Below are 25,183 nucleotides of genomic sequence, written 5' to 3'. Positions count from 1 at the left end.
CCACAGATGTGACTTCCAGGGCCTCCCAAGGCCCTTACCCTTCAAAATACCTCTGCCAACTCCTGCCACTGTTCTCACCTTCCCTCCTCCTACGCGTGTGATTCCCACCATACCCAGTGCGCCCCAGACACTGACTGCCGTTTTACTAGACTTCTGAGTTGAGTAAGCCTTCAGCACAGGTACTTGCCTCCTTTAGGTAACTTTTTGTTCACTTGGTCATCAAGACACCTTTCCTGGGTTTCATCTTTCCTCACAATCTAGTTAATGAATGCTTCCTTGTCTTCTTGCTCAATTGTAAATATTGGAATGATCCAGGGCTCAGCCCTTGATCCTCTTCTCTTTCTTATCTATACTCTCTTCCTAGGTAATCTCATCCAATCCCCTGCATTTAGATACACCTCTATTCTGATGTCCCTCTGTAATTTATATCATGAGCCTTGAACTCTTCCCTGAGCTACTATCTCTGTGGCAACACTATGCCTCCACTTGGACGTCTATTCTTTACTTTATCCCCTCCCATAATCTGTTTTTTTCCCAGGCTTTATCCATCATTATTAATGGTGCCACTATCCACCTAGTGGCTCAGGCTGAAACCCTAGGTATCATCCTTGATCTTCCCTCACCTCCAACAGCCAAAATCCATCAGCTATTTTTATTGGTTTTACCTACAAAACCTACCCAGAATTGGACCATTTTTCCCTCCACTCCAATTCAAGCCTCCATTGTCCCTTCTTTGGACAATGACACAAAGCTTTGGATCAACCCTTGCTTCTCTTTTTGCCCTCCCACAATCTACTCTCCGTAGAGCAATCTTTATAAAATATGTTATATCAAGTCATTCCCCTGCTTAACAAACCTTCCAGTAGCTTCCCCAAATACTTCACATAATAACCCGGCTCCTGTATGATCCAGTGGGGTTGTTCCCAAAGGGAGCCACCAGTTTCACCCAGAGTTTTCCTCCTGTATGGTCCAGTCCCTGTCTATCCAACCTGTCAGGCTTTCATTGCCCGGCCTGGCCTTGCTGTTTCCCCACCCTGCCAAGATTATCCCCAAATCACAGCCTTTGACTTTGTTGTACTTTTTACCTAGAATGTTCTTGCCTCAGATTTTCGTACAGCTTCCTGCTTCACATCATTCAAATCATTGTTCAATTTTATCTCTTCACAAGGGCTTTCCCTAAACTCCTTACCAAAAGTAACAAATCTATCTCTAAGCTGTTACTATATTTGATTTTCCTTCTGGCACTGATCACTATTTGAAATTATATTCATTTATTTACTGAATTATATTCATTTGGTATCTGCTTCCTCACTATAGATTCTCTGCTCCACAAAGCCAAGGACTTTCTCTGCTCACAGCTCTGTACCCACTGCCTGGAACAGTGCTCACCACCGGGTATGTGGGGCAGAAACTAAGCTGTCTCACTCAGCTCTCAAGACAACTCCCATTCTAATTTCACTTTCTATGAAACTACACTTCCTAATCTCTTTTACAACTCCATTTTGCATGAGACCTAGCTTCTTGATCAAGTATACCCCGTGTGTGGGCCTGGGAGGTGAGTCATGAGAGGTGGTAGCCGTAAGGGAGAAGATCAGATCTGCAGGGCAGTGTGATGGTAAAGGCATCTGGTTCTTTTGAGGCAGCTGCAGGGAAGCTTCTGGAATCCAGGATTTAAAGTTCTAGGTGCCAAATGGGGGTAACAGTAGTGTGTTGTAGAGCAGTGGTGTGGTTGGCTGTATCTCCTGGTTGCTCTACTCTCAGCTGGGTAGTATCCAAGCCCTATTTTCTAACTTTTCTTGAAATTCTGTATGTTTAATTAACCCTGTGCTGTGTAAAATTAAGAGCGGGCTTTCCTGTCTGCAACTAAGAAATATGACTAATACAACATGTGTATATGATATATGATACAACACATTTTTGTTAAATGAATGAGCAGATTACTTAGCTTCACCTAGGAAGGCAGCGTGAGGGTGGTTAGCATGGAGTGAGATTTGGGAGAACCGAGTTGCAGTGTAATTGGAAAGGAAGTGACAAGGTGAGAGCACGGGATGCTAAGCAGAGATCCAGACCCGAAGAGCCAGGGGAACAAAGGAAACATCTGGAACAGGCAAGGCAGGCACAAATACCCAACGTCAGACCAAACGTGTGTGCCTGACAGATGTCACCTTATTATCATGCTCTAGGAAACAACATTAATATATTTTCTATTCAACAGCTTGATTGACAATTTAGATGACGTCAAGGAGAATATGCTGATTGCATTTCCTGCTGATATTGAATTAAATGGTGTGTCAGTTAACTTGTTTTGGGGGCAACAACAGAAAATGTAACACAGACTGGCCTTAATTGTAAGGGATAAGGGAAAGTTATTGGTTCATGTAACTATAATCAGAAAGGCTTTAGATTAGAAATTACCTAAAAGGTCAGTGCTACCACCAAGGACTTAATTTTTGCCCAAATCTCTGCTCTATCTTCCATATGGTAGAAGTCTATCTCTCCTTGTGGCCACAGGCCAGGAATGGCTGCAAAATACCCTGATAGTACATACCTCCTTATTCATAACTGATGTGAGAAACTTCTGTAATCACTGAACATGAGTACTGAGCTTTGCTAGGGACAAGCTTGGGTCATGGGCCTGTCTCTGAACTGATCACTATAACCAGGAGACAGACAGGCTCCAATTGGCTTAGATAAGTCATGGTCTGCTCCTGGAGTGGGGATGGCTCCTAGCTGTTGTGGAGACAATCCCAGTGTCCTTTTCAAAAGTGGCTCTAAAATTGTTAAAGAGAAACATTAAAGTTCAAAATGGAATTACGGATCAGACAATATGGTCTTCAAAAATTGGGAAAATGAAGGCAGTGTACGGTAAGAGAAAGAATCCAGGACTTAAAGAGTCGGAATGCAGCTGCCCCACATGTGGGATCTTAGACAAATCTCTAGATTCTGTGCCTATCTCACAGAAATGTTTTAAGCATCAATAGAGATCATTTCTGGGATTGTTCTTAGTAAAACAAAAAAATTCTTCGTAAAAAATAAACAGTATTTGGAAGGGTCTTCAGGTTATGTTTTTTATGATCCCTTTGGAGACCAACAGCTGTGTGAACCCAGTTCTAGGAGTTCTAGGGCATTTCTCTAGAGGAGGGCCCTGAGCAGATACCTTCTCAGCTCTAGAGGAGTTGGGAATACCATAACAAGCTTCAAGGCACATCCCCTGAGGCAGACCCAGGCCTTCAGACTGACCCGGAAACGGCCAGAATTCGGGGGAGAGGCACAGGTAGGCTACCCTTTGTGGTAGTGCAGGGACTCTCTGAATTGGGCAGGAACCAAAATGATATGAATGGCACGGAGTAAGGAGGTTGTCATACGACCTGGATTTTTAAAAAATGTTTACTTCCATTTTGGATTTCATGTCTAAACACAGTAACACATTCCTGAAGGCATTCTTTAAGCAACAAAGGGCGGAATCCCCCATTATACTTAATGTATCTCCAAACACCTATGAAGTATGCCTGTAATCTCTTATTTGGATCACTGTTTTAATGAATTAGAGAAATTTTAAAGAGCTCAGAAGGGCATGGAAAATTATCTTCTGAAAGTGACAAAGATTTCAAAGATTTGGAGTGGTTACAACTGGCACGCGCCCTGTTAAGTTTTTCTCCTGAACACAACACATTCAGTGGAAGCCAAGTGGAAACTAAAACTCTGAAAAAGTCCCACTCATGTTGGAAAATGGGCTGATTTCTGCAGAAGTAGAGAGCAAACACTCTATTCCCTGTGGTGTCTCACTTGCTTTTTTGGGCTGAGAGACCGAGGTCACCCTAGGAGCACTGGGTGAGGATTACGGGTGGAACCAGTAGGCATGTCCCTCCCTTTCCTTCCAGGGACTCTTATTTCTAGGGCCGAGAGGTACCCTGTTATTGGGGCTTAAAATGTTTTTGAGGATGCTTTTGAAAAAAGTACTGCATACACAAGGAAAAATGCAACACCAATAATACTGTGGCAAAGAAAAACTTATTTACTCACGAGCACAGTAATGTGCATTCAGCTCCGGAAGGCTGAGAGCAGGTGTGAGGTCTCACAAATAGAGCCAGAAAGGCAGTTACAAGTCTGCATGGCATTTCTCTAACTAATGTGGGCTAATTAATGTGAGAAAGGTCACCAAACTATTTCCTAGTCCATCTCCATCTTACATATTGAAACTGAGACAGAAATGATGTAATCAATTACTGACATCATATGAGTTTCTCTTACAGCATTTATCTTACTGTACCATAAGTGTTCATTTATATGCTTTGCCCTTTCACTGGAAAACATGACCACACAGACTATTAATCATACATTAATCCCCATTGCTTATCCTAACTCGGCAGCACCCAGCGGACACTCAGTCACTCATATTTGTTGTAGGCATGAGTGAATGAATAAATGAATGAAGCTAGTTAAACTAAACTTGTTACACTTCCAGTCTCATTAGCTGCAAGTACTACATGAAGAAAATGTTTTTGTGCATGTCCTTGCTTTGTTACTTCAGTAACAGTATCTGCCTACTCTTTCTATTATTCTTATTCCTATGTGCTGTTTCTCTCTCGCTGACCTTTTTTTGTGCAATTCCATAATTTCTCTACTAGCCACCTACTTTCTCTCTAGCAGCAACTCCTAGACTTACTCAACCCCACACATCCCTGTCCACATACTGTACTTTTTCAAATTTGTTTTTCTTTCCTCTCATGCTAATCTTCTCCTTTCTCTTTTTTAATGCTGTAAACCTCCATGAAGATACTTGTATATCAGTTGAATTGTGGGAGAGATGCAAGGGGTGAATATAAACAAATAAGTTGTATTCGGAGAGCCACAGGTCAGGGCCATGTGAATGGCACTGTGGCCCTGGGTGCATTGATTCCCCTGACCTACAGCCAAGGGCTGACAGGCACCCAGTTCCCATTGCCTGACATGCTCTAACCCCAGCCGTGCCTGGCTCACTCCTACTCATTCTTCAGGTCTCTGCTTCATATTAGCCCTGAGAACACTTTCATTAACTCTCCCTCCTCAGTCTAAGTCTGATTCCCCATTACAACCTCTCCTCACCCTTTGGACTTTCTCTGCAATGCTCACACCTGGATTACAGTCTGTTTCCTGATTGCTTATTCAATGGAGGTCTCCCTACAAGGGACCATGAGACCTTTGGGGCCAGAGCTGTTTTCATTCTGGTCAGCACTGTGCCTAGCAGAGTCCTCTGTCATTCCTTATAAATATCTGTCAAGTAAATAACTTAGTTATACAGAAAATCAAATGTCATATAGCTACCAAGACTACTCACATGAGGTTGAGGTTACAAGAATTTTGCAGAGAATAATTGTAGGCAGAGGGACCATTTTAATGACAAGAGGTAGCTTGCAAAGGTGGCGTAGAATGAAGAAAAAGAAAAGATTAAGGGTAGAACATTTTTCTTGAGTCACAACAGTTGGTGGAAATCCTGATTCAACTAATGAATATAATTTTGTATGAATGTAATGGGAACGGACATTAAGGGAATTAAAACAGTGCTAACATCTGAAGGAAATAGGTATATTTTCTTTGAAATAAAGCACTTTGAATATAGGCCATTATGTTGCCAAATCAATGTTTTGTAAGTGTCCTATTAAGTAAAAAACTCTTAAATAAAACTAGTATGTAATATTTGAGCAAGAAAGAGCTCAGGAATGCTGACTCTTGTCAGAAACACTAAAATGGTGTAAATGCCATTCAGGCCTTCATCCCTGGGAGCTGCTTCCTGGGATGCATTCCGTTAGAGCCTAATGCACGCCCCCTGTTCACACAGAGCTCCCTTAGAGCTCCTCAACCTGCTGCTCCAGCCGATGGGACATTAGGAAGCACTTAACATCAGGACAACATCAGTCTTAAAAGGATTCATTAGGCAGTTAAAAAAAGTTTTTTTTTGTATTTCAAATCTTTCGACTTCCAACATTCATTAAAGTCCTTTCCCTTTGCCAATCTATTCTGTTCTTCTCCATTCCAGTTTTTGACGATGTGTCTCTCTTTTTTGAGAATTTGGAAGTGGTTGCCACTCTTAAGATTCACCTATAGCACCTACACTCACAGAGCTGAAAGGAACTTCAGAAATCATCTAATTCATTCCACTCAATTTACGGATGGAAATTCTTTCTGGAACATTTATTTAGCTAAATTCAGATGACATTTTTTTGCCCTGGAAGTCAAATTCAGGCATGAAAAATGGGGCAGATCCTGGGGTAGACTCTAGTAACTTTGGGGTCAGGTAGAGAGGGGAAGCTAAGCCAAAGAGAAGTATTACAGGGTCCAAATTACCTTTGTGACTAGATGATATCACCAGAAGCTGAAAAGATATTGGTCATCTCTAAATTTTGCTCCCATCACTAATTATTAGCCTGAAAAAAATTGGCCAGAGGAGGCCATTTATAAGCTGTATTTGCACCCACTATAAATTTTATGATAAAAACAATAAGGCATAGTGACAAAAGCAATTTGAGACTCAAATCCTCATCTCACCACTAGCTGGTAATCTTGGGAAGGCCACAGGAAGATCTGAATTTTAAAATGTGTAAGATGGTGATACTAGCTGACATCTATAGTGTAGGGCTGACGTAAGGTTTAAATGAAATGGTATATACAAAATGGTAGTAGCTATACCAATGTTCATAGCAACATTATTCACAATAGCCAAAAGACAGAAACAACTCAATGGTCCACTGATAGATGAATAGATAAACAAAATGTGGTCTGTACATACAATGGAACATGACCTAGCCTTAAAAGGGAATGAAATTTAGATACATGTTACAACATAGATGGACCTTGGAAACATTATGGTAAGTGAAATTAACCAGACAGAAAAGGACAAATATTGTATGATTCCACTTACATGAGTATCTTGAATAGAAAAATTCAGATAGACAGAAAGTAGAACAGAAGTTACCAGGTGCTGAGGGTACAAGGAAATAGGAAGTTACTGTTTAATGGATACAGAGTTTCTGTTTGGAATTGTGAAAATGTTCTGAATTAATGGCACTGAATTGTACACTTAAAAATGATTAAAATTATCAAGTTTATTTTATGTATATTTTACTACAATAAAATAAGAAACACAACAAAACAGAAATGTCAGAGGACTGCCTGATGCAACAAAGTATGCAGTTGATAAATGGTAGGTACAGTTACAGCCCATTCTGCCCATTTTACCTGTTCTAAGTAATGGAGTGACAAGTTGATATACTTGGCCTCTGTTAGTAGTAGACCCCCTACTCCGGTCTTTGCAACTCGCTCTGAGCCAGCCAGGTCAACCAAATGAAGTTTGGCATGTCGGACAGTTACAGCTCCTGGTTCCTTGCATGACAAGTGAATAGTGAAAATGCAGTGGGAACGAGTTGAAGCTTGGTTCATAGGAGTCTATAAAAAAGAATTACAAAACAAAGATAATATGAATAGTAAGAATTGTTAAAGAATATCAACAAGTTTAAATTTATGTTTCTAATGATAAGACATTTCCCAGGAAGCCAATGCTGTCAAATGCAAGAACACTTGTATTGAGACCCTTAAAGGGAATTATTTTTAATGTATTGCTGAATAACTGGTAACAGAGGTGGAGGGATTGATTCAGAAAGTAAAGAGAGTTCAAATGAGGTAAAGCATGGGTCTTCTTACCAATATGATAACTTTATTTCATTTACATAACTACAACCCATACCTTAACCTTGGCTAGCCGTATTGAAAATGCTTAATGTGAATGTCATGGGAAAAGAGGTGAGAATGTGCATATTGAGAGAATTCATTACACAATTATAAACACAACCCACAGACAAGGATGCCCAACATTACTACTACTACCCAACACTGAACCAGAGATCTCAGCCAATGTAGTACACAAGAAAAAATACAAGGCATAGTGACAGGAAAATAAGGGATTAAAATGTCACCATGTACAGAAAATATGGTGGTGTACATAGGAAATGCAAGAGTATCTACAAACTGTTAAAAACTAAAAAGTCTGGCAAGGTTGCTGGATGCAAGATCAACAAGCCAGATCAAGGAAATTCTAGTAACCTAGCAACAGGTAATCAGGAAATATAATATCATTCATAATGGTAACATCATGAAGTAATATAGCTTTAATCTTATAAAAGATGTGTAATTTGTAAGGAAAATTATAAAATAATGTTAAAAGATACAAAAAGAAAACCTGAATTAACGGTGTCTTAGATATTAACATGCCATTTTCATGGATGGAAAAACTCAAAATTAATCACGTATTAATCTCTCTATGTTAATCTATATATTCAATGCAACTGAAATAGAAATGCCATAGGTTTTGTTTGTAGAAAAAAAATAATCAAATATTGCAAAATAACCAAAACAATTTTGTGAAAGAGCAAGGAAGGCCTTCTCCTGCCATGTACCAACGCATATCAAAATGCCACAGTAATTAAAACAGTGTGGTATTGGTACAGGAACATAACTAGCTCAGTGAAACATGCTGGGCTCATTCAGGAACACTGTAGAGGACAGAGGGGGCATCATACCACAGTGGAGAAAGGATGGACTAATTAATAAATGGTGCTGGAATAACTGGCTATCCATTGTGAAAAAAGTAAATTTTGACTGCTTTCCCATACTAGATATACAGATAAATTCCAGAACATTGAAGACTTATGTGTAAAATACACAGTTTTAACACGAATATAAGAGAATATGGAAACATATTGTAGTTAACCCAAGGTAGTAATAGATATTTTATGATAAGATATGAAACACAAAAATGGATTGATTTGAAATATTTGACCAAATACTGCAACACTGAAGAGCTTCTGTGTGATAAAATCTACCACAAAGTTAAAAGACTGAGATGTATTTGGAATACCTATGGCAGAAAAAAATTAATATTTGAAATAAAGAACTCTCACAAATCAGTAAGAAAAAGACACTCAGAAAAAAATGAGTAAAGGTTATGAACAGGCAACCTGTAAAGAAATATGAAACGGTGAATTAGTATTTGAAAAAAATTCTAAAACTCACAAATAATCAGACCCATAATGATAAACAATTTCATTCACATTCATCAGACTGGCAGAAATGAAAAAAAATCTAACAAAATAAGTGTTTGTAAGGATATAAGGAAATGGGAACTTTTATATACTGCTGGTGTATGCACAATACGTATAAATTAAGAACCTTTTTTGAGAGCAATCTGACAATGTGTGGTAAGGCTGCAAATGCATATAAACCACAAACCCAGCAATAGGCTGCTAGGTGTATTTCCTAGAGAGAAACCTGGAACAGGGACAGGTATACTGTGAGGGGGCTGGTGGTGGAAGAGAAGGGGGGAGAGAGAGAGAATACACACTGACATGGACATTCACTGCAACCCTGGGATAGCAAGAAGTTGGTACAAGATGTACAACCTAAATGAATATCTGTGGTGGAAAAGATTAATAAACTGGGATAATTTAAACTATACAGAAGTTAAAATGAAGCATCTTCTGGATAGATTAATATAGATGGATTCCTACAATGCTGAGGAAAAAAAGCAAGTTGAAGAATGATAAAAACATATGATAGAACTTAGATAATTAAAAAAGCAGTATAATCTGAAAATATTCATTCGTGGTGCTATAACTTAGGTCAGTAACGTACAGAAATGTGGACTGGAAGGGCACAGCAAATTAATGACAGTAATTGCTTTTGTGAGGGAGCGAAGCAAAAGGCCGAGAAGGGGACTTTGACTTTACGCGAAGTATCCTATTTCTTTCATTTAAAAGTTATCAGAAGCAAATTCTGATATCTAAAAATATCCAAAATTGAAAATTACCTAAATACATTCCAAAAGAATGTTCATATGAGTAAATGTGTTAACAAAATGGTACTCAACGTAAGAATTCCATATGGATGTATCTATATATTCAGAGAGGGTAACGTACTTGGATGTTATTTCAACCAGCAATTCTTTCTGTAAATATAAATTCTTGACATATACCATATTGATTTACACTGACTTGCAAAATACGCAGACGTCAAAATACTGTCATACACCACATTTTGGTGATGATGATGTAGCTAGTGAGTTAATAGGCTGAAAATTTTACCCACGACTTGTTACCATAATTACTATACAGAAACCTAGCCAGTGTGTGATTTTGCATGCTAAAGTGAATCAGCAAATAATTGTGCATATACAACTGCAAACTCAAATTGAGAACCTAAGCTGAGGTGTTTTGGAAGTGACTGTACATTACCTGCAGAACTTAAACACGGGCTTCATTTTACCATTATACTCACATAACAATAAATCCTATGGTACTGTAACGAAAGTCAAATTAACTATTGACACAAATGAGTAACAGAGCCTATCTCCAACAGCTGTCTCCAGCTTCTAAATTGATAGACTGACAACACAGTAAAATGTGGCTATTAACAAACACTGGAAGAGTGTACCCATTTCAAAAGAATGTGAAATTTACGTCAAATTGTATTTTTGGAGTCTATAATTAAAATGTAGTAATATGCTGGAGGAGTGCATGCCTACAGTTTTGTAACTTCTCATAAATATTTTCTGCATGAAGTAGTAGTTGGTGTCCTCTCAGCTAAAATTTTTTTAAACCTCAGAAACGTTCTTTATGTGTAGCTGTTTATGTGTGATTCAATGTGCGGGTGTCCACTCTGTGTTTATTTAAGGACGTCTTTATGTCTCATAAGCATGCCCCTACGTTCGTCCTTCCAAAGGTAAAATTGTATTAAACCATTTATGAAACTGCCTAAGAACAGATGGCATCATTTAGGCAGATTCATTCAAATTTAAGCGCACATTTTAAACAAATGTGCTCTTGGCACTATAGACTGTGCTTTTGGAAAAACGTTAGTGATGGTTAATCAGCTACAGGCAGAGCGTGTTCACATCTCCTACCGGCCCATGTATGCAGCTCTGCCTTAGAGAGTACAGAGACTAGAAGGGAAACAAGCCATGGACTTTGCCCTCAAGGAATTCATAATCTAGTTCAGGAGCTAAAGATAAAACATGGGAAGTGAGAGTGAGCAATGAAAAAAGGCATGTGTGGTAGAAAGGGATCTGTTTTCAGCACTGAGAATCCTGAGCTCCAGCATGCTAACCATTCCCTCACTCCACAAGCTCTTAACCTCCTGTTACTCCCTGGTTTCTAGAACCAAACGCTCCCCCGGTACTTCCTCTCCTCTGCTCTGTCACCTTTTCTTTTGCTGGACTCTCCTCTCAGGTTCCCAAGCCATCACATTCCTTCTCCTCCGGGAATTCTCCTATAGCTCTGATTCTCACTGGACAGGCACCCTAGGGTAGTTAAACATCTTAGAATTTGGTATCAGAACACCTGGTTTCAAGTCCTGGACCCATCACTTAACCAATGTTTAAGTCTTAGGCAAACTTACATAAAGTAATTTTTTATTAGCAGAACAAGGATTTCCTATAAATTAAAATTTATACCTTTAATTCATTATTGGATAAGGATGATTATGTGTGTGGCCATTTTTAAGATTGAAAATTAGGATTTTAGGGGCAAGAATTGATAATTTTGTGTTTATATATTATGTTTCTTTGTAACATTAATTTTTTTCTTTTAGTTAATCTCATGTTTTCAACCACTTCAAAATGATTATTATAGTTAATACAACCTTCAATGGTTCAAATGATCTCTTTATATTATATAGAAGGTTTTCTAGGATCCTCTGAATACTTGTTTATTTCTTGTCATAACATAATTTATATTCCATTCTTATGTACTAAAATCTTTTCTCAGTCACACTATTTTTGAGTGATACATCACAGAGTTTTTCCTAAATAAAACAGATCAGGTGAAGAAAATCTCTTTCAGACTGAACAGAAGTATATGATGTATGTGCCTGGGACACTCTAAAGCAAACCAAGCAAGAACCAGCCCAGCATCCAGAACCCAGATTTCAGCTTCCTACTGGCTTGATAACACTTTCTAACCAGACAGCATAATTGATCTGTTCTGGTCATTTGCTCAATCAGAATTAAAGGCTGAAAATATCAACCTCCCTGTGTTATCTAGGCTTTCATGTCAAAACTCATCTTTAACTAAGGATTACCTAACCCTCTCCCACACAGATTAAATGATTCCTTATCTAATTCCTCCCACAGTAAATGGGTTGGATTAGGGGATGCACCATGCACTTGGTGTGCTCTAACACAGCCTGGAAAGGGGAGGCCTCACCATATAGACACCTGCCTTGATCTTTTCTGAGGTTGTTTCAGAGCATACTGACTAGCAGCAAAATATAACCAATTGGATAACCCTCTATTGGAATTAATGACCCTAAGCTGTTCATTTTCCTTTCTGATTTTTCTCTTTATAAGATACCTGGCATTTAGAAAAGTAATCAAAATCATTCTCCCTAGTTGCAGAATTTCTAGGTTCAGCATATTGTCAAAGTAGTTTTGTTAAAGAGAACAAGAGACTAGGCACATGAGTTGTGTTTAAATTTAAAAGCAAGCTTTTGAACAGTTTGGAACATATAATAAGAATATTCTAGGAAATATGATTCACCTTTCTGATAAGAATAGTCTATTATATTGTATTATATGTTCCTCCTAACAAGACTGGGACCAATTTGATAGGTTTTATATTTTCACACCCTCAAAGATCTCTTAATTAATAATTTTAGAAAAACTGAGTATCAGAATTAGTGATGGCTTTTCTTCTGTTGGATGTCAGGATTTATAAGATTGCTTCCCTATATGTCATTTCTTCTGGATTTGACAAATCAAAGTCAAACACATTTATGGACAAATTAAAGTATGCTAAAATTGGCACACAGAGCAAATTGAGAAGGAATTTTACCTGTATCTTTAATCAGAGCTATGTTCAACTATCATCTTTGAACTGTATATCATCATATCATCACCAGGATAAAGGTTTGCTCTCTGAACAATGAATATGATATGTCCCCAGTGTTTCCCATTTTGTTTTTCACTTGACTGCAAGAAGAATCATAGCTAAATTTAGTCCTCAATAGCAATAAGGAACTCATTCCTGTTGTTCATCTTAAACATTTTTTTATGTTTTAAATTGACTTACATTTTTTTTTCTCTTTTATCTTCCATTTAAAATTCAGTCTGGTTTAGTAACTTCCAAGTTTGACCATACATATAACTGGAACAATAATATTATGGTGCTAAAAAGTCTAACGATCTTCTCAGGAACTCACAGCAGTTCACTTAAACTGTCTTTAGGGACAGCCTTTTTTATACATCATACTACATACCTCAAGATTATAGGTAAACTGAAAATATCCTTTCCTAACCTGGGAATAGACAACTAGGAACAGGTAGTAATAACACACCAGAACTCAGACAGATATTTGTTTAATTTTATACTTATAAAAGAAGTTTATCCTGTCAAGTTGATTGTGACAGCTCTCAGTGCAATGTTTGAGTCTGGACATCAAGTTCAGTAACAGACATGGATTGGAGGAAAATGTCACTCATAGTACAGATGCTGATGGAAGAACTCTAGAAGCACAGATGCCTACTATTAGGTATATTATTTCATTCCATTTTACAGTCCAGGAATATTTTCTCCACATTTTGAAGATTCCACAGTTCTGTGACCATGTATATCTTTTGATGTTAGAATTGAATGGCATTCTATTCTAAGTGGCATATACAAATGCCACACCCAAAATGTGATCTAATAACTTGTTGAAGTTTTTTGGTGGTTGATAAGACCCATCTCCTCACTCCTGGTTTGAAATTAATACAAGGAATAGTTACAAAAGTCAGCCTGCCAAAAAATGAAAATATCTATCAGCAAGAAATGCTAGAATAGCTTCTGTGCTTAAAAATATAGACTAAATTGATTTCCTGCAGTTTTTCCCATGTGGAACTGGGAATCTGATGTGTAAAGTAAGCCAAATGAATCTACTATCTCAGACTCTTAAAAAAATGACTTTACTCAGGGGCTAATCTTAGGCCTCTTTGCCCTCTGATCCATTCCTTCCTTTTTTTTCTGTTTTGCTCTACATCACAAAGACACTGAATCCTAAAAGCAGCATTTTCCCAAGTTGGCATTCAACTGGGAAGGCAGAAAGGAGAAGAAATATTCTAGCTTTTCCCTTCCCAGTGCCCTCCAATCTCATGGCAGTGCCTCCTCCTAGTTGAGACCTGCCTATAGATTGTAGGAGCTTCCTGCTGTTGTCCCTTGTTTGACTTCTCAGATTCTTCCATCATCCACGAAACAAAACTACCTGCACTGATTTTCCTCTGTTTTAAATACAGACTGGTTTATTTTCCTGGCTGGATCCTAACTGTCATGCTTAGTTAAATACACTACAATTTAATATAATGCTCTCAGATAGTACATAAAACTGATATGTTTCATATTTCTCTCAAAGTTACAGGCAAGACACTGCCCATTTTGTCACACAAAATCCTTTAAACAAGTATACATGTATTTTACCCACAATTCAATACCTGTAAGCTTGCTCTCTGAACAATGAAAACTATAACTCAAAATGCCAAAATGTTTCCTTTGTTTTTACTTATCTACTCAAAGAATCATAACTAAATTTTGTCCCTAATGGCAATAATTAACTCATCCCAGTTGTCTATTATATCTGTCTTCTTTTAAATTGAGTTTACTTAAAAAAAATTTTCCTTTGACATTTTATTGTCCAGATTTATATGCATTTTAATATGGTAAGTTGTTTCAAACCCATTTGAAAAATTGATACAGAAAACACTAACATAAACATTACTTTCTTACTCAAAAAGCCATGCTGTTTTAATTTTATGAAGGAATAATGAGTTACTGTATTGAAAATGGTATTGATCAAGATAGTTTAAATTCCACTGTAGGAGCAAAAGAACAAATAGTACCATAATCTCAGAAGCTTAAAAATCACAAAGGTTTCTTTCTTGCTCATATTATTTGTCCAATGGGGTTTAATGGCAGCTCTGCTCCATATTCTTGCCACCAGCAAGCTGGAGAGGTGCTGCCATCTTGTAAAGCCATCATCAAAACATTGAGCTTCAGGGTTTGCATACAAAAGGGGAGGAGATTGAGAACTTCACGCTGCTTCTCAAAGTCATCAACACAAACATAACGTCAATGTCACACATTTCACTGGCTAGCACAAGTCACATGAACTCTTTTAACTTCAAAGGAAGCATGTAACAGAAGGAAAAACTAGAAGTTCTTGGGCACTAGTAATCTCTATCACACTCATTATTTTAAAAATCTTAACAACACGTAAAAGGAGCAAAGATGAAACTTAAAATCTCCCCAAAATAACGATGTTGATGTTGGATAAAAATTGTTTGGACACTTCAATATACATATGTATATAAACAGAACAATTGGAAGTACTCTTTCCAGAACAAAAGCATACCACATGAACTACTGTTAATTGAAAATTATTCAATTTTATTTGAATTTAATAGAAGAAAAGAAAACGGAAGGAACTGGTGAGCTTCAGATAGATAGTTTTTCATGGTAAAAGATGTACATCTTTTTTCTAAAAATATCTCTTTAGAATTAAGAAAAACTAATGGAAAACATTAAGGAAGGTTGGTCATTATCCTTTTTTACTAAAAGATTGACATTCAGACAGTTATTTTTGATTTCTTGTTTTGAAATATAAGGAAATTAGCTCACTTACAACAACATTCCCTCCTCTCCTTTCCAATTCCAAATTTTTTAGATCTTTTATTTCACATATTCAACATTTATAATATTCATTTTACACAGTTGTGTATTTTTATGTCTACATTTAAATAAATTCTATGTTTCTCTCACCATTTTGTAACGTTTCTCAATTCCTGAGTTCTTTATTTTTATTTATCTCTTATTTGGTTAGATTTCATTGTCAAGAAATTTTTAAAAGGATCCCTGGGTTCAATTTCTCCCTTACTTCATATGTATTTTATAATATTTTGTATACTGCTTTTGCTTTTTTAAGGACAAATTGACAATTTGGCTGGGTATAAAATTATTGGGACATAACTTCCTTGCTTCAGAACTTGTTTCCCTGTCTTCTGGCACTGAATGTTGCTATACAAGTCTCAGAACAACCTACTTCATTTTTGCTCATAGTTGACTTGCATTTTCGATTGGATATCCATAAGGCTTTCTTTAGCTTTGGAATTTAGTAACTTCAGTAGATTTTTATCATGTGATTTGAGCTCTTTCAATATTATCTTGGACATAGTGTCCTTTTCATCAGCACATTCAAGTACTTTCAAATTTTGGGAAATATTTTTTCCTCTCTTTTTCTGTCTATCCCTGGTTTTTATGTTGCTTTTGTTCTTTCCTTTTCTTCAGGACTTCTAATTATGCATAATTGGATTCTCCTTTGTGTCTCTTTCTACATATCACTGTCTCTCATTATTTTTCATATTGTTAGTTATTTTTCAGCACCATTTCTTCCTCTTATCTTTTTCCTCCTTCCTTTCTCTTCTTCCTTCTCCTGTTCTTCTTCCTTTTTGCTTCTAATAGCACTTTCATCTTTATAATGGCTTTCTTTTTCTTTCATTTCTTTTCTGAGTTCCTTGTTTGCTTGTCATCTTCTTTTGTCTTATAATCTTTTTTTAAGCCCTTCTATATTTTTAAACTATTTTTTAAAACAAAGATTGCATTTGGGTAACATTTAAGACTGTGAAGAATACTTCCTCTGCTCCCTGATATAATCAGCATTCAAACATACGTTCCTTAGCCATCCCCAACCTCACTATTCTGCAAACATGGATAGGTCTTCAGCTGTTTTTTTCTAATAATTTTATCTTTGAACATGTCCATCTTTCACCTAAAGAATAGTTTTGGGGATGGGTGAGGGTATATTCAAATTAAGTTTGTTCCCTATACTTTTGGTCTGTATCTTTTATGTTCTTAGCTTAAGAGCATATACTTTCCTCAAGTTTTCACAATAAGAGGTCTGGGATGGTCCAACCCCTTAAGTCACAAACTCCCTGAACTGCACTCACCAAAGGCCATCTTTCTTGGCAATGAGCCTAGACCACTGACCACAAAAATAGCCTGTCTTTAAGTTTTCTTCTTTGGGTCCACCCTTTATAGTGTAGAATGATTATCTATATAACAGCAGTCCCCACATGCCTGTGTTCTTAGATCTCATCACTCTAACCAAAAGATCATTGGATTTGCGTTTGAGAACTGTGACCCTTTCTTTCAGGGGAAACTGTATCCTGCCTGAGGTTGGAGGATAAATGTGTTGGCTCTCAGCACCCTTCCTCACCATAATTCAAATTTCATAGTATTTGGCAAGTTTTCTCATGGTTTGAGGTTATGGCTGTTTCCTTGTTTCACTGAAGATGGCTTTTTTCCCCTCTATTTTTCATATTTTGTTGCGTTGGTGAATTTCAATAACAGGGAATTTTGCTATGTTTAATCAGAAATGAGAATTTAAAGATCAGAAGAAATGATGGAACTTTTTACAGCCAAAAGATTGGTTTTCTAATCATGTATATGGAGTGTGTGTGTTTTAACATCCCAATAATGACTGTAACATACCACTTTATTTATTTCAATGAATGTTTTAGATCTCAAAACTCATGGTTCATGCAATACCAGTAATCAGGTTAGATGAAAGCAGAATGCAAACTATGTTGTAACACAGACTCACTATTTAAAAAGGCATTGTATGCTTCTCATATACAGAATATAAGAGAGAGAAATGCCTGGTATATATTAAGTGCTCAAACTTCAAGTTTCTTTCCTTCTAGTAGGATTTACAGCAGATAAGAGAAGAGGTTATAATTGTCAATACATCTTTTGCTAAGGCTTCTTCCTAGTGGGCTTTTGGGACCTACTAATAAGACATGTTATTGTAATAAGAGGAGCGCCAAAATGTATCTACCTGCTGAGTATTTTGCTATTCCAAGGCCTCCTTGGAATAAACTTGCTTATTATATACAACTAACACATCTTTCAAACAAAAATCTGTGAGGATGTATTAGTGTTCCTCTAATGGTCTAGTGGAATATGATTCTTGAACACTAACTGCAAAATCCAAAACCTCTTGTTTCCCACACACTACACAAGGAGATTGGCACTTAAGTGTTGTTAACTAACACAATCACCCAATAAAGCTGCTCCTTCCTTCCTGTCTTATCCTCATGTTATTAGACATGCCCAACAACAGTTGCTTCTGTAACTGTTGGAACCTACTAACTCTACTCACACCCTGTCTCTAATCTGTCTTTTCACTTCTGCAAGGTCACACAATAACTCCAACAGTTTGATAATGTGCAAAGTCTGAGAACTTATAAAACACATCAACACAACTCAGATAAATCTAATATATTTTTATTTTAAGCAAATAATTAGATAAGAAGACCTCTTAAAGCCCCTGGGAAAATAATTTATAAATCCCATACACATTGTTAGTAGGCTGATTATTTGGAAAGTAACATCTTCCAAAAGGTCTGGAGTATCACAAATTAAATTTAAAAATGTCAAATTCATCTGTGATGTACTCTGTACTTAACCAAAGGCATAGTGTACCGTAAAATCACTTTTGATTCTAGGTCTGAGATTGCCGGTCTTACCTCCCCTGAAATAACCAGGTTTTCCTCTCCCCATCAATTCAACAAAACAATTAATTAAAGACCGACCAACAAGGCTCCTCTCTCTGAGGTCGCCTGCACTTTCTAAGTGCGTAACTTTAACTTTTTCCAACCTTTCAGGGCACTCCTCTCTCTCTGAGGTCGCCTGCAGTTCTTTCTCTCTAAGTTAACTTTAAATAAAACTTCTACTCTGCTTCAAAAAAAAAAAAAATACAGACTGACCAACTAGTTGCCAGGTGCTGAGAGAATAAAGTTGAACAGAACAGTCTTGTCTTTAAATAGTTGCTAGCTGAGAACTGTAGGGTTTCTCCATATGTCATTTAATTTTTACTGTAACCCTAGAGGTAAGTATTAGTATGCCCATTTTTTAGGTTTAGAAAGTGCAGTTCAGACTGGTTGAGTGACTTGCCCAAGGACATACACCTGGAAAGGTGGGGCCAGGAGTAGAACAGAAGGTCATCCCCAGAGCTCATCAGCACTACCTAGCTGGGATGCACAGTGATGGCCAAGAAGCCCCAGAGAGAACATCAACAGTGACTGAAGAAACTCGCCCGATGGTACGCTCAGGGAAGAAAGCCGCGCGGGAAGAAAGCAAGCAACCTACCAATGGGACTGCCCCAGTGCTGCACAGAGGTTACTTTTTTCACCAAAGGTCTCCTTCAAGCGGTTTCACGGCAAGTATTGTGCACTAGATACAGCTCTGAATTCATCAAGATCAAGAGCTACACCAGGTACCAATCATATAAGAAATTACATCCTAGGTTATTTGGACACCCTATTAGTTTGCTAGGGCTGCTGTGAAGCAGTACAACAAACTGGGTGGCTTGAACAACAGGAATTTACTACCTCACAGTTCTTAAAGCTAGCGATCCAAAATGGAGGTGTGATGGGGTTGGTTCTTCTTCCTGAGAGCTGCGAGGTAAAGGTCTGTTCCAGGCCTCTCTCCTTGGCTTTCAAATGACTGTTTTCATGCTCACATGGCATTCTCCCTGAATATAGGACTGGCTCCAAATTTCCCCATTTTATCAGGATCTCAGACATACTGGAGTAGGACCCACCCTAATGACCTCATTTTAACTCAATTCCTTCTATAAAGGCCCGATCTCTCAGTAAGATCTCTCAACGGGGTACTTGGAGTTAGGACTTCAATATATAAATTTGGGTGGCTGCACAATTTCACTCAGACACTACTATGAAGTTTTGGTAAAAAGGACCCCAGATACTATTCTCTTCACCAAATTAGCTTGTAAAAGAGGCCCAGGTTAGTCTCATGATTCACTCTGAATAGCATTATGACTCCTTAAAATGAATATAAATGGAACTTTTATCAATGGAAGCTACTTCTAGAGAGAGGATCCAAAATGAACCTTAGTTTTTAAAATCAGGATAGCTTTTCAAGATTCATGTAAAATCCTCATTCTCCAGAAACCTCTGAGAAGATCTACTCCAACCATCTCTTCCCACGTCCCAGGCCAAAATGGGAACAATGGGATACACGTGGGCATTAAACTTCAATTCAAAACAACGAAACCCTTTCTAATAAGTAGAAGTTTTCATCAGTGGTCTATGCCATTTCTAAGCATGGCATCCAAAGCAGAAATCTTAAACTAAAGGGGTTTATTTGACTATGTTTAATAAAAAGGAATTAAAACTAAAAGAAAATTTATAAGAAGGTGAAATATTAACTAAATTTCTGACAAAGGCAAAAAGTTACTGCCTTTAATGTTCATTTATTCAACAATTATTTACTGAGCACCTGTTATATATCATATTCTGTTTCCAGGGGCAATGGATGTTGACAAGACCAAGTCCCAGTCCTCATGGAGTCAACCAATCAGTCAGACCTACCCTAATTCTCCAAGAAAGAAACAAATGGAAGATATAAACAAAAATTGAAATGCAAATAGAAAATAAAGATACAAAAGAATTTGCAAATTAAAACATTTTTTTTTTGCCTACCAGGTTGGTGGAAAATTTTTCAAATTTTGTGGTGTTGGCAAGGGTGCGGAATACGGACCTGCTCATGTGCTTCTCTAAGAATGAGTTTCAACCAGCTTACAAATGTTAAAATCCAAACTGCCCCTGGGTTTAACCTGAGCACTTTATAATGCTAAAATGTATATTCCTGGGCCCCACTGCAGAGATTCTGAATCCACTGATCACAAATGTGATCCAACAGTTTTTTGACAACCACAGGGTATTCCAATGCAAGATATCTTTGGGCCATACCAGGGGACAGAGTGCTCTGGACCATGGGCACAGCTGGGCAAATGATCCCCACAGTGGCACTATGCAGGGCCTGACAGTCAAATGCAGAAAGTCATTCAGGTAGATTTGATTTATTGATAGAAACATTTCAATGATAAGACAAAAACATATGAAGTCAAACTCGCTACTGGTGGGCTTTAACACCAGGTCACACACAGTTCAGTTTTTACAATATTTCTTCTCTTTGGCACAGCAATTCAGGTTTTTAAAAAATTTACCCTAAGGACATAATCAGGTTTTATTCAAAACACTGGTAGGATTACAGAAATTATTTAAGAGTTCTGAAAAAATAAGAAGAGAATGAAGCTACTCTTAATTACTTCTCCTTAACATGCTGTCTAGAGTAGAGCACACGAAAGGAGAGCACTCCTCTTTGTGTCCCACATATTCAGGCTTTGTTTTGCATATGTTTTGTAGTTGCCATGGCAACTGCTAGATTTCTCTGTGTAAATGGGAAATTGGGAACCTTATTTTTTTTAAATAAAGGATTAGTATGTTCTTTTTATCCTGGTAAGCTCGTTCTGTGCTGACAAATTACATTCTGACAGCTAGGTGGTAATCTAAAACATGTTTTTTAGAGACTGAATAATAAAGTATTTCTAGGGATTGACAATTATTCTTCATATATATTTTTATGTGTCTGCTTTCAATGAATTCAAGAGATAAACTAAAGTGCTAAACACTTGCTATACTTTTTAAATAATTCAGACATATTTCACTTGAAAAATTTGACATATGTCAATTCAATTATTATTCTTGTGAAATGTGGTGTAAGGAAAGAACAGAAGTTTCTAAATCAGTCAGACTTGGAGCTGAACCCTGGCTCTACCACTTACTGGTGTGTGAATTTGGGCAAGTAGTCTAACTCTTAAAGCCTCAGTTTCCATCTATAAAGTGAGAATCAGAAATCATAGATGGATAGATAGATAGAGAGAATCTACAACAATGCCTAGTCTACTGAGGAGGTTCTCAATATAACATGGTAGCTATTATTGCCAGAGAAGAAAAAAAAGGAAGCACAGAAACATTCAAAACCTTAGACATGGTTTAAAAGAAATCAGGTTTCACACAGGAAAAATGAATATATTTAAAAAAATCCAGCATTATTAGGATTGGACTTTTTTGGGTTTCAGTTATTTATGATGCTATTATTAGATACTCATCAGTAATAGGAAAAGACTGTTGGAATGCTGTAAGGTGGTAGAACATGACAGACATGCTTCCTCAAAGGTAGTGTGAGGTCCTCAAAACTTTATAAAACAATAGTTCGAAAATATGTAGTCAGCTAAAGATAACACATAACTTTGAAATAGCAACTGGCCGAGCTTTTAAGCTAATAGAAGTCATGGTGCCCCCTGAGGTTTATGGTCCTTCCATAACCCATTCAAGATGAGGGATGTGGTTGTGAGGACAGGTCTAGATTTTTCTAGGGATGACGCACCTCTGGAGGAAGGTTAGCATTGACACAAGGGTAGGTTTCTCCACCTGGGTTTCTAATTGCATTTATGAATATACCTTTTCTCTTTTTCATGTTCCTTGGTGAGCCAGACCCACCTACACTCTGTATCCCTTGGTTTGCTGTTTACTAAGCTGTGTAGGGAGGAACAGGATTTTTAGTGTGGTACGATAATCTTTCATCATCATACTCCCTGATTCTGTAGTCTGTAAGTATTGTGACAAATAGGAGCAACATGGGCAAGATGATGAGGCAAAACACAAGCATGAAATATTGTGTAGCAAAACAAGATACTATGGAATTAAAAATTGTGAAAAGTGTTGATGCAGAACTGGTAAGCAATGACAAAACTAAGGGCCCCACACGACAACAGATGACACCACCATGCTTTCGCTATCTGAATCTGGTTTCCATTTATCCATCTTAGGTCTAAGGCAGAAATGGGGAAGGAAGAAAGGTCACTTGATAGAGAAGAGGCAACACACGGAACTCCTGGAGCATGGTTTAAAAAGGAAAGTGCCAGTGCTAACAGTAAGCCGTGCACTTGGGAAAACCTTCCTGTGCCACCACCACCACCCCAGCCCTTGCACTGCAGTGTCACCAAATGAGTGCTTGGTGACCTTCCATCTCCAATCAGGGACTGGTTGAGTTTAGGGCCCCCGACCAAGCTGGGTTAATCCTGGCTCCCGCCTAGGGTTCCCAGGTAACATACGGTTGTGCAGTGAGGCCTGAATGTCAGATTAACAAGAGATAGTTTTTAGTATAAGGATATCCCAAATGTTGCACTGAGATATGCTACATACCATGGTAGTGTCCCCACATCCGCCAGCAAGAGCTGAAAATGCAGAGCACTTTCCATATACCATGCACAGTTCTAAATATTAATACACTAAATACATGAAGAAATATGGGTATGGAAACATATGCCAACACATGGATGACTTGAAGGTAGGAAGAATGAACCGTGTATTTTTAAATTTCAAAAATTATGCGAAAATTCCTATAATTAAGACATTTAATGAAAATCAGTTGTCACTGATTACCTGTAAACAAATTTGTATAAAATTGAAAACTATAAAAATCAAAAGACTCTAGATTTCAGCCCCTGCTCATTAACTAGCTGGATGACCTTGGGAAAGTCTCCTCAGTTCTCTGGATCTCCATTTCCTTATGTGTGTTATGAGATTTGGATGAGATTATTTTTAAAGTCGTTGCTGCTTCAAAAATTTGATTATATCTTACAATATGGAAAAACAGTTTGTAGAGAAAAGTTCATTACCTCTGCAATCATTCTGTTGGTGTCTCCTAAGAAAAGCAGATTCAGAGCTTCCTCCTCTGTGGCTGCCTGATGAAGAGACAGGTTTTTCAGGTGAATGTTCTGATCAGGGTCCTCCAATATTGTCACTTTTCTAGGGAAATGGAAAATAACAAGAAGGTACTTTGAGAAGGAGAAGAAATTCTTTCCTCCAGGTTTATCTTTAAAAAGCTATACAGCATGACGTCTTGAACTAATAAAATCAAATAAATACACAAGACACCAGACAGTACTGGATTAGCATCAAACACTAACATTCCCTTGATAGCACTATTAAATAGCTTTGGGGCTGAAAAGTGTATTACAAGCTCCTGATTTAAAGCCATCTTTCTCTGTAATCATTGGATCACTAAATCATGCATATTCTTACTGAATTAAAAATGCAAATAGATAACCTTCAACCTACGAATCAGGAACGATGGTCATATCCGTTTTTTCATGTCTTAATTCAGTTTCTTACATAGGTAATGCACTAATTCTTCCCCTCCTAATTTTTCCCCTTCTGTTCAATTTCATATCACTTTCAATTCACCTGACCTTTCAAACTGGTTAGTTCATGAATTTAAACATGATAAAAATGAGGCATCTGTCATCCCCCAGGAGTTAGTCCCTTGTCTAGTTTTCTTATCAAGATGAGTTAAAAATATTCTCAGTAAGTCTTATAATAAAAAGTGCTAGTTTGTTATTACTATTTTTATGTCTGTCAAATGTGTTTCTTGATCCTTTTTCTTTTTACAACTTACCTTTTCCTTCCATTACATCCTTATAGTTAGAGCTTTAGGTCTGGGATCACACTCATCTATTACAACTGCCTTAATGTGATGCCAACACTTTTTCCTCCCAGGTGAATCCTAATCCTGTTCCCAGAGTTGGCTTGTCAATAATACTATCTTAGAGTCCTTTTAGGACTTTCTGTAACTTAACACAATCTGGCCAAACTCTTCCGACTTGGCTCCAGAGGCCTACAGGTTTGAGCAATGAAGTTACTAGAAGGAGCTACCTTCTGCCTCTTCAGTTTTGCTTTCTTGATTTTCTTAAGAATTGCTAAGGAAAGAAAATCTTTTAATTCACAGGTATGGCCAAAGAGAATCTCCAGGCATCTGTACATGCTTAAGACATTTGGAACTGATGATAAATAAAGGTTGGTATCCTCTAGCACTATTTCTCCTTTGAAAGTATAACTAGCCAGTGAATATGTGTCTCTTGCCTATTCATTAAAATACATTTAGAATTTCTTAAAAATGAAGATTTTGCAAGTACCCTAATTTTTCATCCTTCCCTTTTGGAAGGAGGTTATCTAGATTTTCATATGTAATTGTGGGCACTTAAAATACTAACTGCAGGAAGAAAATGTATCTGTACCAGCACATCTGTGGCTAACGTGTCACTAATGTACTTCTTTGCCAAGTTTTGGACTCCTTTTTGTCTCCTTCAACAATACCAAGACGGAAAAAGGTTTCTCCCCTTAATGAAAACAAGTGTATTTTACTTATGTTTCAACAAGACTCATAAGTGAGCTTATTAAAAATGTTTAAGAGTTCAAAAATGA

The 25,183-nt window shown here is 37.4% G+C and overlaps 2 protein-coding genes across 4 annotated transcripts in view; one reads left to right on the top strand and one right to left on the bottom strand.

Moving 5' to 3' along the window:
* The window catches only part of DAAM2 (dishevelled associated activator of morphogenesis 2), a 710,965-nt gene that overhangs the window by 409,196 nt on the left and 276,586 nt on the right, over window positions 1–25,183 (top strand). The window lies entirely within an intron of this gene.
* The window catches only part of KIF6 (kinesin family member 6), a 351,956-nt gene that overhangs the window by 222,854 nt on the left and 103,919 nt on the right, over window positions 1–25,183 (bottom strand). For all 3 annotated transcript variants that reach the window (XM_073224258.1, XM_073224256.1, XM_073224257.1), the window contains exons 6-7: window positions 23,599–23,728; window positions 7,216–7,422 (exon numbers count right to left, since the gene is read on the bottom strand). In XM_073224258.1, coding sequence (XP_073080359.1) covers window positions 7,216–7,422; window positions 23,599–23,728 — 337 coding nt within the window. The remainder of the gene's footprint in view (window positions 1–7,215; window positions 7,423–23,598; window positions 23,729–25,183) is intronic.

Source organism: Manis javanica, chromosome 16, assembly GCF_040802235.1.
Source record: "Manis javanica isolate MJ-LG chromosome 16, MJ_LKY, whole genome shotgun sequence".
Lineage (NCBI taxonomy): Eukaryota > Metazoa > Chordata > Mammalia > Pholidota > Manidae > Manis > Manis javanica.
Note: the sequence above shows the minus strand (reverse complement) of the source record. Positions and strands in the feature narration are given on the sequence as shown.